This window comes from Pygocentrus nattereri, chromosome 13 (assembly GCF_015220715.1).
Source record: "Pygocentrus nattereri isolate fPygNat1 chromosome 13, fPygNat1.pri, whole genome shotgun sequence".
Classification (NCBI taxonomy): Eukaryota; Metazoa; Chordata; class Actinopteri; order Characiformes; family Serrasalmidae; genus Pygocentrus; species Pygocentrus nattereri.
Window position 1 is genome coordinate 16222210 of NC_051223.1, and position 19342 is coordinate 16241551.

Here is a 19342-nt window from a genome sequence, read left to right on the forward strand (position 1 = left end):
TAAAATTTGCGGAAAAATGTCATATTTAAGTTTGTCCTTGTAGAAGATGTGTAAACTTCATCAACTGCTGTCTTTCATTTCACTCCGTTTGGCAAGAACTGTGCTGATGTAACATTCATCTGAATCTTTCAAACCACCATTTTTTTCAGTGTCTCTTCCCAGTCAAACATAGCACCCAATCTCTTCTAACTGACATGCATTTGGATTCCAATCAGACATCAAAATAGGACTACAGAGTTTAGACAAATCGGTGACTTATTCTTCCTTGACCTGGAAGTATTCAATACTTAAATGTGGACTTGAATATGATGCAGATTTCCACAACTGCCAAACCCTCAGCGAAGGATGGTTTGGATATGGAGTCTGTGTCTGAACTCCATACCTAAACCAGTGTTTCAACAAGACACAGGATTCATCTCTTATGACAAATCTACACTATTTTCTTATGGCTCCTTCAAACAGCCCAGATGCCCTCAGTGTGGGGCCCAGACAACAGTAAAGACATGTCTAAGCAGGATTACTGGGAGAAAATCCACCAATGTTCGGGATGAAGTTTGTCTTTTCGTCTTTCCAGAGACGTGGACAAGTCTGGGGTTGAAGATGCTTAAAGCTGTGTATTTTCAGTCAGGGACTGGATTTATCCTTAAGTCATCTCATCCTGAGTGGAACGCTGCCACTAAGCCAAAAAGCTGTACACTGCAGGCGTGGATCAAAGAGTCTGGGCAGGGCCAAGTCTGGTTTGATGGCCATAATGCATGCTGGAGTAAAAGATTCATCAGACAACCTTGTCTCACAAGCATGAACATGCTTTGATTTGTAGCAGTTTGTGAGATGAGGAGTGAAACTTGGCCAACACTAAAAGTTTGGGAGATGTTCTGAGTGGAAATGCACTCTTAGAAGTCTGCGTGTGGGAGTGTGTGTAGAAGTCAGGGAGGGACTCCAGCACACTGGTTAAGCTGTGGGATGAAATCTTACCAGCCCCCTTCCAGGATGGCCTGCTAGGGCATCATGCTGATTCAGCGCTGGCACTGAGGCCTGCAGCCCCACCCTGAGCTTTAGCCTCCAGCCCCCGCACTGCTTCCTCTCCTCAGACATGCTCCTACCACATGCCCTATTCTGACTTATTTGTGGAAGTTTGTGAACCGATATTGTGTCGTAATAAGTATGACAACATAACCTTGTTACAGTTACAATGTAGTTCTTATTCAGAGTACACAGACATGGTAAACTGGTGCTTAAGTTTATTAGCACAACGGAACATTTAGCAGCATATAGGAATGCATTTGAAAACATCTTTCATTGTTCAAAAATGAAAAGGAGATATATTTTTGACACTTTGGGTTAAACTGGTTTTACCAGTATTTTTCTTAATCTCTTTATGGCAACATAAATATATGAATGTGAAAGCTAACATCTATGGAAAATAACTGTGGCCATATTAAACAATTGTGATCTGGTGATTATGTAATAATTGTGACAGGCCAAATGACTGACCTGCATATTTTCTCCACATAACAAATATTCGAATAGTGGTTTCTGTATTCAAATTCTGGCACCAGGATTGGTTATCCAAATTTTCAATAAACTGAAGTAGTATAATAATGCATTTGTGAATGTTTATCCATCCATCCATCCATCCATTAGCTTCCGCTTCTCCGGGGTTCGGGTCGCGGGGGCAGCATCCTAAGCAATGAGGCCCAGACCTCCCTTTCCCCAGCCACTTCCACTAGCTCTCCAAGGGGGATTCCGAGGCGCTCCCAGGCCAGCTGGGCGATATAGTCACGCCAGCGTGTCCTGGGTCTTCCCCGGTGTCTCCTCCCAGGTGGACTTGCCTGTGACACCTCCCGAGGCCCTGACAGAGTCCAACTCTCACTGGGAACAAGTCTGACTTACTGCCGGCCATGCGAACCAAACTCCTGCTCGGTTTGTACAGGGCCTGAATGGCTCGTGGCAAAGAGCCATGTACCCCGTACTCCCGAAGCACCTCCCACAGAATACTCCGGGGAACACAGTCGAATGCCTTCTCCAGATCCACAAAGCACATGTGGACTGGTTGGGCAAACTCCCATGAACCCTCCAGAATCCTGGAGAGGGTGAAAAGTTGGTCCAGTGTTCCACGACCAGGACGGAACCCGCACTGCTCCTCCTGGATCCGAAGTTCAACTATAAGCCGGACTCTCTTCTCCAGTACCCCTGCATAGACCTTGTCAGGGAGGCTGAGGAGTGTGATTCCCCTGTAGTTGGAACACACCCTCCGGTCCCCTTTTTTAAAAAGAGGCACCACCACCCCAGTCTGCCAATCCAGTGGCACCGCCCCCGATGTCCACGCAATGTTGAAAAGGCGTGTCAGCCAAGACAGCCCCACAACATCCAGAGCCTTGAGGAACTCAGGGCGGATCTCATCCACCCCTGGAGCCTTGCCACCAAGGAGCTTCTTAACTACCTTAGCGACTTCGGCCTCAGTAATGGACAAGCCTATTCCCATGTCCCCAGACTCTGCCTCCTCACTGGAGAACGTGTCGGTGGGATTGAGAAGGTCCTCAAAGTATTCCTTCCACCGCCCAATGACGTCTTCAGTCGAAGTCAGCAGCACACCATCTCCACTATATACAGTGCTAGTGGCACACTGCTTTCCCCTTCTGAGTCGCCTGACGGTTTGCCAGAATCTTTTCGGAGCCGACTTAAAGTCACTTTCCAAGGCCTCACCAAACTCCTCCCATACACGGGTTTTTGCCTTGGCAACGACTGAAGCCGCAGATCGCTTTGCCTGTCGATACCTGCCAGCTGCCTCTGGTGTCCCACAGGCCAACCATACCCGGTAGGACACCTGGGGTGTCCACCACCGGGTTCGAGGATTACCGCCCCGACAGGCACCAACTACCTTACGGCCACTGTGAATGTTTCAATTATGTTAAATATTTGTTTAATTTTTTCGACTCAGACTTAATCTAGCAGTGAATACTGGTAAATGACTTTCTGAACAGCCTCCTCCAACAATAAAAACTGAGCATACAAAAGAAACACAGCATGTACATGAAGAAAAATCGTGGAAAGACATTCAAATATGTAGCAAAGCCTATTAATGAACTGAGTTTAAGGCACAAGCACAATCATGTGCAAGCATCTAAAACTCTAAAAGTGACAATCCTTTTTTTTCAATCTTTAAACCCATGAACTTAATTTATGTTTACATGCTGCTTCTACACACTATCAGTGCAAATGATGGCAAAAACAGTAGCAGCAGAAAGCTGCTCCACGCATGTTTACATGTGTCTCCTAGTAATGGGAGAATGTGTGTGCTCATATAAGTTCAAACATATCAGATATCAACGGCATAACATGTTTTTTTTTTTTTTAGTTCATTCAATTTGTTGAACTATTAAAGTACAAGCATAAAGCGGCCAGTTTAGTTATTTCACTTCCTAGGAATAAAAAATTAGTAGCTCCCAACTGACAACAGACACAGCTCAAATAGACAAACATTAGTCACTGCTATATTTTAAAGAGATTATTAACAAACATCAATAAACAAACATTACAAACCACTGCCTTCAAAGGGTGTTCTAACACCAATCTGCTGCTTCCAGAAGACCCATGATGTATCTCAGTAAATAACACATTCCTGCTCTCTTTAATTTATATGCACTCAATTCATATTCTGCTTGTTGCAAAGCAAACATATGACTGTTCAAGCTAACAACTGTGAAAAATATCAGCTTAAATTACTGTGATCAGACAATTGTGACAGGCCTAATCATTGGTCTGTAATGTAACAAAGACTTGAATAATGATTTATGTATTCAAATACTGGCTGCAGGAATGGTCAACCAAATGTTTGAAAAAGTAGAATTGCAACGCATTTAGGTTTTAACAAATGTGAGACAATGGAATGTAAACTCCAAAAATATTATAATCTAAATACTGTGGCTTCACTGAAATGACTAGAAACATAAGAGATATAGTACGTAAAGGCATAGTGATATCATTATCGCTGTGATATTACAGCCTGGGAGCTTCTGGGAGTGAGTGAGTGTGTATGAATGTTTGCTGCTGACATTAACTCCAGTAGGTTAATTTGACCCAGTTTCTCAGGCTCTCGCAGACATTCTCAGCTGGACACCGAGACACTCTCAGCTGTGTCAGAGTGCGTGTGTGTGTGCATGTGTGTGTGTGTGTGTGTCTGTGTGTGTGTGTGTGTCCCTTTGTGTGTGTAGGTGTGCATGTATGTGCACACATTGCATCTACCTTCTTCTTCCAGGCATTCTCAGAGTCCTGCAGCTGGCTGAAACGGTCAGCCAGGGACACTTGGACCACTTCGCTGGCCTTGGACTTCTTCAGCTTATTCCTCCAGTCATCTTCATTGCCTGTCAGCTCAGCCAACCTGCAAAGAGAGAGAGAGAGAGAGACAGAGAGAGAGAGACAGAGAGAGAGAGAGAGAGAGAGAGAGAGAGAGAGAGAGTGTAAACATTCCTGGTCTGTTTGGATATCAGGTACCCATGTGTTTGTAATACTTTGTGAAAGTCTTAGGCCAATCAAAACTTACTTAAAACTACTACTACTTAATACTAACTTAACTTACTCACTTAATTAAACGTAGGCTTCTTTGGATAAATTTGGTTTTCTGTGATATGGGCCTCAAATCTTTAATAATGAAATAACACGCAAAATACACTGCTCAGATAAACTGTTTAAAACTATTCATCTGGGCAGTGTATTTTAAACCAGAGCTTTATTGGAAATGAGAGATGTAAGAAACAGGTACTCACTGTAAATTATTACTAACTAATCAAGAAGCATCGACATTAGTAACATGCTGTAATTTAGGCAGACAGTCTAGATTTTGGAATAAGCAAGCTCACTGGCTCACAAATGCTGATAACACTGACTACATAGGTACTGAAATTTGATACTAAATGATGTGTTTTTTTGATCCTATTTAAGTAAGTTGGTCAGTGAAATACTGAATTTCGAGACCCAGCCTTAATATTAACTAAAAATGCTGGTCTTCCTCAAGGCCAGGGGTGGAAATGTTTATGCAACAAACTAACATATCTAATATGCATCTGTTTGTCTGCATCTGTTTATTGCTTTAAAGCTTATTTGTATTATTTTTACATCAGCATTTTTCCACACAAATAAATGCCCAGATAAATATTCTTCTAATCTTCAAATATCATTTCTTCTGATGCCCCAAGAATTTTGTGTGGATCAACATCAACATGAAATGCTTTACGGTGGTTCGCACATCGGCATCATACCTCTCTTTGAGTGAAGAGCTCATGCTGCCGTCCAGGCTGCTGTCCAGCTCCTCGCTCTCCTCAGACACACACACAGACGGGGTCTTCTCCACGCTGTCTGAGGACGGGGAAGGAGGCAGGTCACTGGAGCTGCTCTCCTCTCTCTGAATCATTCTTCTTCCTTCATCCACCATATCTTCATCCTGCTTCTCCATTTCATCCATCTCTCCTCTCTCCCCCATCATCTGCTCCCGTTCATCCATGATGGTTGTCTCCTTGGTGACAGGTGTCCCGTTTCTCTCTGGTGTTGGTTCTGTGAGTTCGGCCTCCAGGCTTGTGGAGCGGCTCTTCTTCAGGATGCCCCTGAGGCTGCGCTGGCCGGAGTCCTGCCTCTGCAGGGCCACAGCGGGAGGCTTCAGTTCCTCTTCTATCTTCACATCTCCTGAGCGGGACTCCTGGAGGATGAGGAGTGAAGCAGAAAAGAGGAGAACTTCACCAGCAGTGTTTGTATATATATAACTTACATTTAAAAACAAAAATGTTGATGTTTTTAATCTACAACATACAGTTTAGGTTACGTCTCATGTAATAACTTGCTATCACCACCACTGTGAACAATTCAGACTCTGTCAGTTTTTCAAGAAGGAAGAATTTCATATCAGAGCACACTAAATGATTTTGTTTATATCTCAACAGAGAATGTCACACAGAAATGTTGGAAAATGAGAAGTGTATTGCAGTCACACTTTTCATTGCCTTAATTATTTAAGGTGACTGCAGTCATTTTCCACAATCATTAGATTTCACAGACATATTATTTTGAAACAAACAAAACAGGTTTACTAATTGGGTGCGTTTGGTTCAGGCAAATAAATGTAAGTAGAAGAAAGCGGTAAATGCAAACATTGAGACTAATTCTTTTAGTTTATAGCAAGTATGCTGGTGTTTTTTTGCATATTTTTTCCATCTTTTGTAGCTTTGTTTAACTCTACAAATAATTATTTGTAACTGTAGACATTTGTTTGAGTGTGTATTAATTCATCAGCACAGCCAGAGATAGATACTAGGTAAACATAGCTAGCAAGTAAGTTGGCCAATCAACCTATTCAGCCACATACGGTCTGTACTATTGTATTATTTATAATACACTTAATGGTCAGATAAAAGTCCATAATCTTGACGGCCCTAGCCATTGCCTTGGTATGACAAACATCAACAGAAAATCAAACTGGCTAGTATCAGGCAATATGGACTGAGTGGCCTAACTGGTTTGCTTAGCTAGGAGATACAGGCCATTCTTGTGCATTCAGTTTGAAGGATGTGGACAAAATTGATATGTAATGCTGAGGCGAGGTCAGGGGACATCTGGGATACTGGACTTCCGGGCCAGTTTTAAAGATGTCCTTCTAATCTGCATTCCTTAGGACTATAGCTTTCTCCTAGTTTTCAGTTTGTTTTGTCTGTATAAGCCTCATTGCATATCCACTATCTCTATTAGCTCTGTACAATGTATGCCTAGTTGAAAGGATTCCTGTGATCTTGTCATAAAAGTTCCAGCAAGACAAAGAACAAACCCACCAGTTCACTCCTCCCTGCAAGGCAAAAGAGCATGTTATACTTCAGAAGCACAACCCACCCCCCTCCACGACAACCTTTCATTTCCTCCCTTCCATGGCCTCCAAATTCTCCATCCTGCCCTCTGCACTGGCCAGAGAGAGAAAGAGGAAAAGAGCCAAACTAGCTAAGCCGGTGGTCTGCTTTATCAGCAGCACCAGCATGCACATGCTCTGAGTAGAGAGAGGAATGTAGGGGTACTGTGACCCATGAAGAGAGGCAGTAAGAGACAGAAACAGAGTGAGAGGGAGGTGGGAAGATAGTTGCTTTGGTGGTCTGATTTGTTGCAGAAACAGGCCAATGCACCTTACGGGATTCAAGCCGCTGTAAGCCAATGCTGATAAAAGAGAGTTACAATAAGATATGCCCCTCCATCAACCTCAATTCATGTAGCACTGACTCATATAAAAAGGATGCCACCATAACATAAAACGTAATGGTCTATAGTGAGTGATGCAACAGAGAATGGGTGATTTTCACACACTGTTGTTGCTCCTAGATGCTTCCATTTCACAATAATAGCACTTACAGTTGACTGAGGCAGATGTAGCAGGACACAGATTTCACAAACTGACTTGTGGCAAAGGTGACACACATGACAATGCCATGTTTAAAACCACAAAGCTCTTCAGCATGACCCACGTACTGCCAATGTTTGTCTGTGGTGGTGTGTAAGCTTCCATTACTTGTGAGCTACATAAGCTCCACAGCTCTAGTGCAAAACTAAAGAAACAAACTTCAGACATTAAACACGTCTTGACTGATCAACTGCATCCAGGTGAATGACATTTTGCCAGTTTTATTTTTGGACACATTATCATCAAGTGTGTCTTAGCAGTTATGAGCCTTCTTTCGCAGTACTGTTGACCTACAGCAGGTTTATGTTAACGATCACAGCACCAGCACCAGAAGTGTCTATAGAACAGAGGTTTATGGTCCTGTGGACTAAGTACAGATGTATCTGGTGCAAGTTCTCACCTCCTCTACAAATTCCTCCTCATCTCTCACCATCTGGGACCTCTTCTCATCTATCTGTGTCAGTTTTTCACTACTTTTTTCTTCAACTGCCTCCTCTGTCTCAGCTGATAAGGAAGGCGAGGACCAGCTGAAACAAGAAACAGACAAGACAATGAGAAGCTTTCATGAGACAGAATGAATGTTTTCATTCAAATTAGTATAACTTAATATTACAGACAAGATTCATTTAGATGAAAACAACAGAAAAGGTAAATATTTGTGACAAAATCTGCTATCTTGGGAATAATACCTATATTATACATTTTGACTCCTTGCTGTGATGACAGCAACAATCTGCACTCAGACATTTCAGGTATTTACATCATATTTGAGCCAAAAGAGTATCAAGCTTATAACTTGGGAAATATAATAGGTGATATAACAATATTGACTAATGTGTCTGATGTTGTTTATCCTGCCCTCACAGCTTCAACAATGCTTTGTTTCCCCATGGTCTCTTTCTGTTTAAACCAGAGAAACACTAAGTGAGCATTACTCACCAAACAAAATCTACTCTAGGAAACAGAACTGAGCTAGCTAGTCTGTCTGCCTGTTGTCTGTTCATTTGTTCTACCATGTCAGCATTCCATGTGTGTGCATTCCCTGGATTAGCATTAAACTGAATAAGAACCTACCTTCTTCAAGACATTGCCATAAAAACTCAGGATATTTTTAGTGAGTCATAAACAAAGCCGAGTAGTTTAAAAGAAACCTGCATAGGTAGAGCCATCTGCACTGTTGTGTTTAGGTCAGTATATCAGTGGCGTAGCAGGCTGGGAGTGTTAGAGAAAAGCCAATCAAGCAATTTAGAAGATTAGGTTCTTACCCATTTAGATTTTAACTAGTTCTTTAACGTTTTATCATGCCTTGTTTTTTTTCATACACACTTTGTTGGATGTACAATGCAACTCTCAATTTTAAGAATATACAAATGTTTCTGACATTTTACATTATGTTCCCTGAGACTTCAATTAAATTTAAAAAGTATATATTTTAGATAAACTATCTGGTCAGCCTGAATGACTACATACTGCATGCTACTTTGTGTATTAAATGTGCAGCTTACAAAACAAACCGCAGGGATAGGTCATATCAAAGAGCAGATGACTGAATGAAAACAGACACTTTGAACTGTAATGCCTCAGAGTGGAGCTGCCTAAGAGAGGCCTAAGTTAATCAGCGTGCATGTTTACACACATTAAAAGTGAGTCATGATGGCGTCTTTGCCAACAGAGTGAAAGTGAAAAAGAACAGGGAAGGGAAGCTCCACTTACACACACACAGAAACACGTATCTTCTTCCTACGATAACTCACATGATAACAGAAAACAAACGGGCAGGCAGCACATTGCTGTAACCAGTGATAACGCATGCACGGCTACACACACCCACTCACGCCCCACTTAAATCAATAGACAATGGTCTATAGCTTCATTTATCAGCTGTAGCCTTCTGCTTACATATGCAAAACAGAATACTACTCTGTAAATGACCGGAATGATCCAATGAGTTAATGATAAAATTCCATAAGCATTCATTTAGTGAAGTAATATCTAAAATTTGTTACAAGCCTGGCCTAATTTTTGACATGGATCATAAAAATTACCATGAGAATTGAAAATGGGATCGGTTATTGTGTAAAATGTTTCTCCAAAATGCAGTTGCTGAGATTTGAACAAAGTCATTCAGAGAGGTTTAATGTGAAATTGCCAGTTGTAGAGAGACCAATTTCTTTTCAGTTGTGCTGATGGGAATTAAGGGTCATACTGTCTATACAAATATAACCATTTTATTTGCTATCTGAACTACCAGTGAATGTTTATTCTGAGTCTTTATACTTAACGTTGATGATAGTAAAATATGAAAAAAGGTTTTTTGATGACTACATGGCTTACAACAACCTGAATGTACCTCTCCAGCAAAAAAAGGGTTATTCCTAACCCTTTCAGTTATGTTTCCTATCACCACCGCTATGAACAATTCTGACTCTGTACGTTTCTCTGAAGTGCTGCATGTCACATCAAACCAGTCCAAACGACTTTGTGAAATTCTGAAAAATCTGAGGCATTCCCATTTAACAATGAACTAGTTAAGATTGATGCAAAAATGCAGGCTATGACTGCTGTTTAATCTGCACTTTTCTGTTAACCACAGTATTTTCCAAAATTGTTACCTTTATTTGCTATGTAAAGAAGATGGTGACAATTCATAATGTTTTAATTTTGCTTAAGTTATAAACTACTTTGAGTCACAGCAAACCCAAAAACACAGTAATGCCACATGCATATTTTATACAGTGATAGAAAACAGTGTAGCACACAGAAAGACTTTGTCCTACATGCTAATATCTTTCACTCTCCTGTAGATGCATATACACAAGCCATCATCCTCTGATGGCAGATTTAAATGGGTTAAAGGCATCATTGCCAAATTCTCAGAATGGATCACATCAGGATGCTGCGTACGGTTAAATTGTAGTTATGCTGCCAAAAAGATCTAGTTTTTGGAAATTTAGTTTGCTGATTCTATGTCTCTGTTTGAGTTCCTAGTACCTATCCCACACTAGATAATTACATGGAATCAGTGTGCAACTGACCTAGAGTAACACCAGCATGCTGCCATACAGCCTGTGTTATATCACTGTTTCCAGTCAATTGAGAAGTGACTGACTTAACTGTAACAATGTAGGTCACTATGTAGAACCGTTCTGGTAATCAGAATGTGACTTAAAAATATGGCAATCATACATGGCTGCATTAAGTTTAAAAAAACGTAATATGTGGCTGCAAGTGTTATTAAAAATTACAAAGGTGTTATTATCACTTGGTTTTATTCATAACACTAACTTGACACTAACCTCTCTATGGCTACCAAAGCCAGAGTCACTTTCATCTGGCTATAGTAAGTGTAATATAGGGTACATCCCACAGCCCCTGTGGATCTGCTGTAGCTAGTCTCACAGGGTGAGAAGGGCCAGAGGAGTTCTGTAATGCTGGTCAATGAGAGAAATGGAACAGACTCCTTTACTCCAGTACAATGAGAAACAGACCTTCAAGCCTACTATAAATCAGCTTCTGTTAGTGCTGCTGAAGAATCAGTGCCAGTCACACACACACACACACACACACACACACACACACTTAAAACCTGAAATAGACAGCCACATCAGGATCCAGGCTCCAAGCCAATTCTGAAATGTTATTATCTCATAAAAGTATCTTGATACACTGACAAGAGATACACACACATGCAGACACACACACTTGTTTTTATACCTTGTCAGGACATGAGGTCATACACATGTTCCATATGCTCAGTCTCTCTCTCTCTCTCTCTCTCTCTCTATCTATATATGCATATACATATCTTTGTAGAGAAAGAGAGAGAGTTCAAAAAATTATTAAAAGTCAGTAAAAAAAATCTGACTTCTAACAACTGTAGAAGACCTGATAGATCAAAACTGTAATTCTGTCACCATCAGATGAACATTACTTTCAGCTTTCATCTGAGAGGAGAAAATCAAGCTCCCCTCTTGATTCAGATCTGAAAAAATCCACAGGTGTTTGTGTCCATCCTTCCACTGTGAGAAGACAACTCAACACTATGAGTCTAAAAGGATGTGTAGTTCTCAAGAAGCCCTTACTGAGAAAAAGAAAAAAGGAAGAACATTTGCACTAGAACACTGAAACCAGACATCTAAGATGTGGAGTAAGGTTTTATGGACTGATGACTCTAAATATGTTAATTGGTAACTGGATTGTGAGAAGCAGAAAATGCAAACAACTTCTAAGACTGAACTTTGGCGGTGTGGAAAAATCCCTGCAGATTTCTTTGAAAAACTGAAAGCTAGTCTTGCAAAAAGAATGAACGATACAAAATATCGTTCCGGGGAGCAATTGGGGACTAGGTGTCTTGCTCAAAGACACCTCGATCCCCAGTTCCGACTGTCCATGACTGAGGTGTCCTTGAGCAAGACACCTAATCCCCACGGTGCCCACCGCTCTGGGCAAGTGTGCTCACTGCCCCCTAGTGTGTGTGTATTCACTAGTGTGTATGTGGTGTTTCACTTCATGGATGGGTTACTCACTTAAACTTAAAATGTGGGCAAAAAATGATATTATATTTAGTTGTTGAGGCTTCTGTGAAATTTTAAAACTAAGTTTCTTACGTTTTGATAATGGCTGTTTTGATGAAAAGTAAATAAATAAAGGGTGGTCTCTGATTTGTATTATCTCCAAATATATATATATTATTAGAACAAAATTTCATATTGCCATTTTTGTTATTTACAGTTTTAAACAAATTTGAAAACATTGTGTGTAAATTTCATGAGGAAATGGACCAAAATAAATAGCTCAAAATGACTTGGAAAAATCTAGTTTCATTGACTTACACTGAAAAGGAAACATATTTTCTAAGCTTAAGCTTGAAATTAATCCAGACATGAACTCTTTCAAAATGGAAAATGTAATTTATGTGAAAGAACACTTTAGAAAAAGATATTGTTGGTTATATGTGTTTTATGTTTTCTCTGGTTTTCTACAAAGTCAGTCTATTCTTGACCTGAAAATGTACAAAAACACGGACACAGAGAGTCAGACATAATCAGCAGAGGCTGTCAGTGTGGCTTCAAAGAGATGCTTATCTGACAGGCATTTTGCATAAAGCTGTAGTGACTGTGAGTCACCACTGACCCTTCCTTTCAAAGCAGGAAACAAGTCAAAAATAAATAACCAGTAGGGGGTGGTGGTAGGGAGTGTTGTAGACCACAATTACTGAGGCTGGATGAATCACCTAGGAAGGATGGGTGGAACGCCCCAGATTTGCCATCAATTGTAGTCCAAAAGACTGAAAGTCCAAAACACACCAGCCAGCTGCCCACTCCCTCCAGCGCTCCAGCTTTGCTTACCTGGCCATGGCTGGCCTGTCCTGGCTGATGATTGGCTCTCTGTGTTGGTTGGCAGGGCGACCATGACCCTCTTGTGTGGCGTCCTCTGAGAGGGTCTTTGAGTTGGAAGAGATTTCAGCCATCTCTGGGTCCTAGTGGAGAGAGAGAGAGAGAGAGAGGGAGAGGAACATTAAAGAGAAGAAAGAGAGTGAACAGAGTGGAACTGTGGGTACTTTCCACATTAAAACAAACCTCCAGAGCCAGCCTATTCAACTGCTCACAATCAGCCATTCAGTCTAAGGCTTTATACAGGCCTTACACAACTACACTGGGCAAAGCAAGAGGAACTCAGCAAGGCTGAACAGGGATCAACCACAGACAACCAGCCCCCCAACACACGCGCACACAGCCTGGGAAAAACCAGTGTCTTAGACTGAATGAGGCCAGGGGGAAGGGGGGGTAGAGAGGTCACAGGGGTGAGAGAGAGAAAGAGAGAAAGAGGGAGGGCATGGAGGGCTACAAAAGGAAGGAAAAATTCAGTGAATCATTCACTCCCATAAGCTGTTCAAAGTTTTTATTTGTTTACTGGAAAAGACATATGTTTGCCATTGACATCATCTGCTCAAGTACAATGCCAATTTCCATATATTTACATTTATTTTACCCATAGATGTTATTTCTGTTTTACTAGAACCTGGGAAAATGTAATTAGACAATTATGATTAACTACATAAGTAATTACATAATTACATGTACATTTTGAATCAACAGGTTAGACTCTGATGTTTTTTTCTTTATAAGTCTCAGTGCCAAGAATGTGCTTCTAGTAAGAATCTAGTAAGAATAAATAATATCAAATTAAATCGTTCTTTTGTTTATGGCTGGTGACTTCATATTTTAAACAGCTAAATATCATTTTTTCTACATTTAGTGTGTCCTCCCTTTGCATGTATTGCAGCAATCTAAAAATTAGGATCTTCAGGTTAAAAAAACAAGCATTTCCATAGCTGTACTTCTTTCTGGTGTGCACATCACTTGGTTGCTTTTATTACTGCTTCAGTTTTTTTGTCAGTAACAGCTTCTTGACAGCTACACATCCTTTCAGACCCATAGTATTGAATATATATCTCACAGTGGAAGGATGGACAGAAACTCCTGTGGATTTTTTCAAATCTGAATCAAGAGTGGAGCTTGAATGATGAAAGCTTTAAGTACTGTTTATCTGACGGTGACAGATTTGGTGTTCTACCAGGTCTTGCATGGTTGTTACGGTGTTCTATTTCCCCTGTATTTTTAAAAAAAAAATTCCACTCCACTTCAGTATGTAAACGTGTCTTTTCATTCTTTTTTTCATTATTTTATATATATATATATATATATATATATATATATATATATATATATATATATATATATATATATATATATATGTATATATATATATTTTTTTTTTTTTTTAACCTTCTACTCTAGTTTTCCTACTGTACCATTTAATAAAGTATTGTAAATTGTTGAACTCCAGACCTCAGTTCTACACCCCTGCCATACACTGTAGATATAGGGATCAAATAAAATCTATAAGTAAACTTCTGTGTGTGTGTGTATTTTGCTGGTTGGCTGATTTTGCTCTCAGCAGACAACATACATTTTTAACATGTTGTTTTAAAGTAGGTCAGCTGGTGCAGTCATGGTGCCTCATCAGCAGTTCCTGTTAGGGGCTCTAATGGAAAATCTGCATATGATTTGGATGAACACCTCAGCAGTAAGGAAATGAGGAATGGACTATTATAGTCCAAGCAGACAGCTTTGGAGTATAGCAGAATGACAGAGAAACTGCAAGAAAATGGCAACAGAGTGTCCATGCAACCTTCAGGCAAAGTCTGCCTACTTACCTTACTGTGAGACATCCTGGCAGACATGCTCATCTTGAAGCCGTCATCTGCTTTGCCATCAACTGCCAAAACACACAGACATACAAGTATATCACACACGTCTGCTGTTCCATCCTAAACTCATTATCTATCTCTGTTTCAGCTATGCTTTCATTTCAGTGTGAGTCACACCTGCCAACTCAGATTTTCTTTTGAGAACTAAGATTGAATTCCGTAGAGGTTTTGTAGAGGTTTAGTATCAGCATTCAGTATCAGTGATTCAAATGTTTTAGTATTACTTATTATATATAGAACCACAAAAACCTAAAGACATCTTGAGGCTTAAAGCTACTGCACACCGCTGCACAAGCAGTGTGTACAAAATAAGAAAAAATATATGAGTGACAACACCATTTTAACTGTGCCATTAAAATAAAAGAAGTAGAAAAATTCATTTGGAACACAAAAAATTAAGAAAACATAAAGGTTCTGCGTGGGACCTGTTTCATAACCATTTAATATGGTTGTATTTAGCATCAAAAAAGGTTCTGCTACTGTCATTAAACTTTTTAGCTTTTAGGAAGAATGCAGTTCTTTTAAACAAAGACCTTGGGAGTTTCTGACAAATCTCATAAATCTCATTTGCACTGTTCAAATCTCAGTGAGAACTCCAGTGTACACAGCACCAGGTGAGTAATGAGTAATGATTTAATATGAAACTGAAAGACTGGTTGTTGACCAGTGTATTCTGTGTGTGCTCTTTGCAAACACAAGACAGGAAAAACTGGTCTCATCTGTCTCGAGCCTAATCTTCAAGTACACTGGAATGGCAGGGACTTTTAAGTACTATTTATGATCCTGGCCATGATATGCATTAAATTTCTACCCAAACACTGCACTGGGAAACCAACATAAAAAAGTCACAGCTGCACTGTAAATGACAAACAGTCTAAAACCGTACAGGCCATTTGGAAGCGGCTATGAAAGATTAGGAGGTGAGTGTGTGTGTTCTGCATGGGAACACTCTGACTCTCCTCCAGCTGGACTGGCTCTGTTGGCTGGTCAACATCACCCGTTCAAAGTTTGGGGACATCTTGTCTTCTTTTACAATGTTATGAGTAATGATATAATTTTTACTGTTTACTGTTTTATTGTCATACATGTTAATGAAGTATCACTTTGAGTACATTTCAGAACTAAAGCTGGAATGTAAAGTCTTAAACTGAGAAGAAAATGCAATCTGACAATGTGCCAGTGTTTTTGTTCTCCTTATAATAAAGTCTAATTCCAGCCCCAACTCCCTCAGCTAATCCACTCTGCTTTTGCTCATTCAAATCAAGTGCTTGCCATAATGAGGGCCATTTTCAAATAAGTAGTAGTGAATGGAAGTGAGTTAACAGGTGAGCAAGTATCAATGCAAACTAGAACACTCCACAGAAGTGCAACATGTTTGGTGGGACAGCAAACAAATGCTAGTTCCTCTCTACTATTTAGTCAAACAGTCTTTTTTATGTAGTATTTTTTTTCTCACAAAACCACTTCACAAAATGACAGGATGTGTGAGATAAAGTTAAAACTCAAAGTAATCTCTTTGAGATTGAGTTTTGGTTTAACATTTTAGTTGTGCATTTTCTGATATACCATTTATTACTTGTTGAATGCACGATTTTAATTTTTGCTGGCCTGTAAGCATCCATGTAGCTTTTCTTTCACCACTGTCTATAAATGTAATTTGTAGGATATTTAAGATTTTTCATTTTTAATAAACATTTAAATTCCAAGAATTTACATTTATCACATATTATTGTAATCATTTAAATGAAGAGATGTGAGGATATACTGTGGCACGAATGCAGCTATCACTTCTTGCTGTGCTTATATTGACTGTTATATATTTTTATTTTAGGTGTGTTCTGCATTTAGCTAACCAAGTTCAATTTAGCTTACATTACCTAGACAGCAGTGTACTGTGGACAGGTGCAGAGATGAGAGGACTTCTGATAAAAAGAACAAATTACAGCTTTTGTTTCATTATTGATTCGTTTCTCCTCCACTTCCTCCAGATAATGTCCTATTGGCTGATGCATGAATATGTACATTTCATCAAAAGTTCAACTGAACTTCAGACAAATGTTCTTGTTCCACCATGTGTATTGTAAATGTATTTACACACTGTTCTGTGAACTCAGTCTTAGTCTGGATGTGCTTTGTTGCAGAGGGTGAAAAACACCCTACTTTGACAGCAATGGGCCATTTTATTGATGTGCAAACAACTATTTACAAACCTTAGTTTTTGTGTGATATTTAGGGGCAGGCATTTTTAAAACAAGACTACAAACAAAAACACATTCACAAGGAACCTAGTGGTGAAGTGTTAATGCAGCACATGACAACGCCGCTAAATTAGCAAAGCATCAATATGCATCCATGTGGATGGCAGCTTATTTCTTCTGCTGGAGACTGGCAACATTTTTGCACGTGTTTATACTCTCTTCCTTCATTAGGATTGCTCTCCACAGCTGCAAGCTTCAAACACAATGACACTCTGTAATGGAGTATTAGTGTGGAGGAACTGGTTTGGAAAAGGCTGCAACCTCTGGTGAAAATGAAAACTGCTCTAAACAAACTGAATATACTATCAAATAATTACACAATAAAATACCAATATTAGTCAATATTATCAACATTAAATTAGTTTTAGTTTGTTGATTTTTACACAGGTATGTGAAGGTAGCATTAGGAGTCTTGCCCAATGAGCCTTATTGGTAGGGTTAAGCACCCTACCCTATGCTGATACAGCATAGAAGGTAGAGGTGTTACCCACTATACTATACAATCACAAGAAATGCTCATCATCTCAGCTTCATGTTCACCAAAGTGTCTTCCTTGGTATGAAGTGTATTTTTCACAGTGGTCTTTTTGCAAACTAACAAAAAATAGCCATTTTGAAATGTTAGGTGTCCTGAAACTTTTGACAGATGATGCATGTGCTGCTTTTAGTCTTCAGCGCTCCATATTACTCTTGCTGACAGAGTATAAGCAGTGTGCAGTTGCTGAGGCCAAGACTCAGAATAGGAATATCAGTTCTCCACAGCAGAGATACAGGAAAATATCATGATTAAATTTCACATCATACCTCAAGAAAATGTCATGTTCATTCCTTCATCTTTCTCTTTCTTTCTCACTCCCTTCTTCCTGAGCAATGAAAATGCATGTGCCGAGCTAGCATTCCTCTTGTTGAAGGCGAAATTTTCCACCAGTGTGTGCAGAAAAACGGCTTGTGCTGCAGCAGTGGAACAGATGAGCAGTAGGCAGGTCTGGATAAAAACCTTACCCATTCGCTCTAAATACTCACTCTGACCTGCCAAACAGGGGGATCCCTAACGGCAACCTGGGCGGCCTCGCCAGCACACTGCACTATTACTCAAGTCAGCTTGCTGTCCATATATCATCCGCACATGTGTGTGTCTGCATGTGTATGTGCATGAGAGAGGGTGATAAAAAAGAGAAAGATTATAAAAGAGTACAACTGCGTGTTTCCAGTAAGGGTGAGCAATACAGTGCCTTGCAAAAGTATTCACCCCCTCAAAAGTCATCAGATTCATTTGGATTCCAAAAGACACTTTGATATTTTTTTACTGTATTATATTTTAATTTAAAAGACTGAACCTCAAAATGTTTTTACTTCAAATTGATCAATTGATATTGTATAAGAAAATGTCCTGTGACAACAATTACTAACTTAAAAATGCTGTTTGCATAAGTATTCAAGCTCCACGCTTACACAGTTGAAAGATACTGCACTGAGTATATAATGTCTTATATTTGGTCTCTATGTGAGAATTATTTAAAGGTTTTTATAAAAAAAGCTTTTCTAGAAAGGAGACCACTTCATGTACCACTGGTCAGACTTTGAATCTGGAAGAAATTTGCAAAAATGAAGAACAAAGACCACTCTAAGATGCTACAAATGATATCCAAGTTCATCTGGACATCACAAAGGGCTGTTGGATCAACTGTAAGGAAATGGAAGCAGCATTATATCACTCTCAGACACTGCCTAGACAAGGTCGTCCTGGGGGGGACTTGTGAGGGCAGCCACAGCAAGGTCAACAATCACTTAGAAGGGGCTGCAGAGTTCAGTGGGTGACGCTGGAGAAAAGGACGCACCAGTCAACAATTTCAAGAGCTCTGCATACATCTGGTCTGTATGCTAGGATGGTTAGAAAAAAAGCCATTATTGAAGAAAAAACCACATCAAAGCAAGTTTGGCGTTTGCAAGAAAGTATCAAAATGACACAGGTAAAATATGGGATATGGTTTTGTGGTCAGATGAGACTAAAATGGTGTTTTGCATAAAACCAAGGCAACACAGAAGTGGTTGAACAACAAAAAGTCATACATAGTCAAAGTCCAGATCTCAATGCAATCAAGAATTTGTTGCATTTGGCTTGAAAACTGCTGTCCACAAGTATTCTGCAAACAAACTGAAAAACCTGGAGCAAATCCAAAGAACAGGTGAAAATCTCACCTGAACAGTGTGGAAATCTGATAGAAACTTACTAACACACTTGTTATTGCAGCCAATGTGGATCTGTCAGGCACTAGTCTGAAGGGATTAAAGAGTAGCAGCGTTTTATTTAGTTTTTGTTGACCTGCTAACAAATAATGAATTTTGACTTTCAAAATTTACTTCCAGAGCTTATTAGTTTGAA

The 19342-nt window shown here is 39.8% G+C and overlaps 1 protein-coding gene across 4 annotated transcripts in view; it reads right to left on the reverse strand.

Annotated features, from left to right (window-relative positions):
- svild (supervillin d) overlaps positions 1 to 19342 on the reverse strand; it is an 87974-nt gene that overhangs the window by 28446 nt on the left and 40186 nt on the right. For all 4 annotated transcript variants that reach the window (XM_017693183.2, XM_017693185.2, XM_017693184.2 and 1 more), the window contains 5 exons: positions 14649 to 14710; positions 12778 to 12908; positions 7830 to 7956; positions 5259 to 5692; positions 4246 to 4381 (listed from right to left, as the gene is read on the reverse strand). In XM_017693183.2, the coding sequence (XP_017548672.1) occupies positions 4246 to 4381; positions 5259 to 5692; positions 7830 to 7956; positions 12778 to 12908; positions 14649 to 14710 (890 nt within the window). The remainder of the gene's footprint in view (positions 1 to 4245; positions 4382 to 5258; positions 5693 to 7829; positions 7957 to 12777; positions 12909 to 14648; positions 14711 to 19342) is intronic.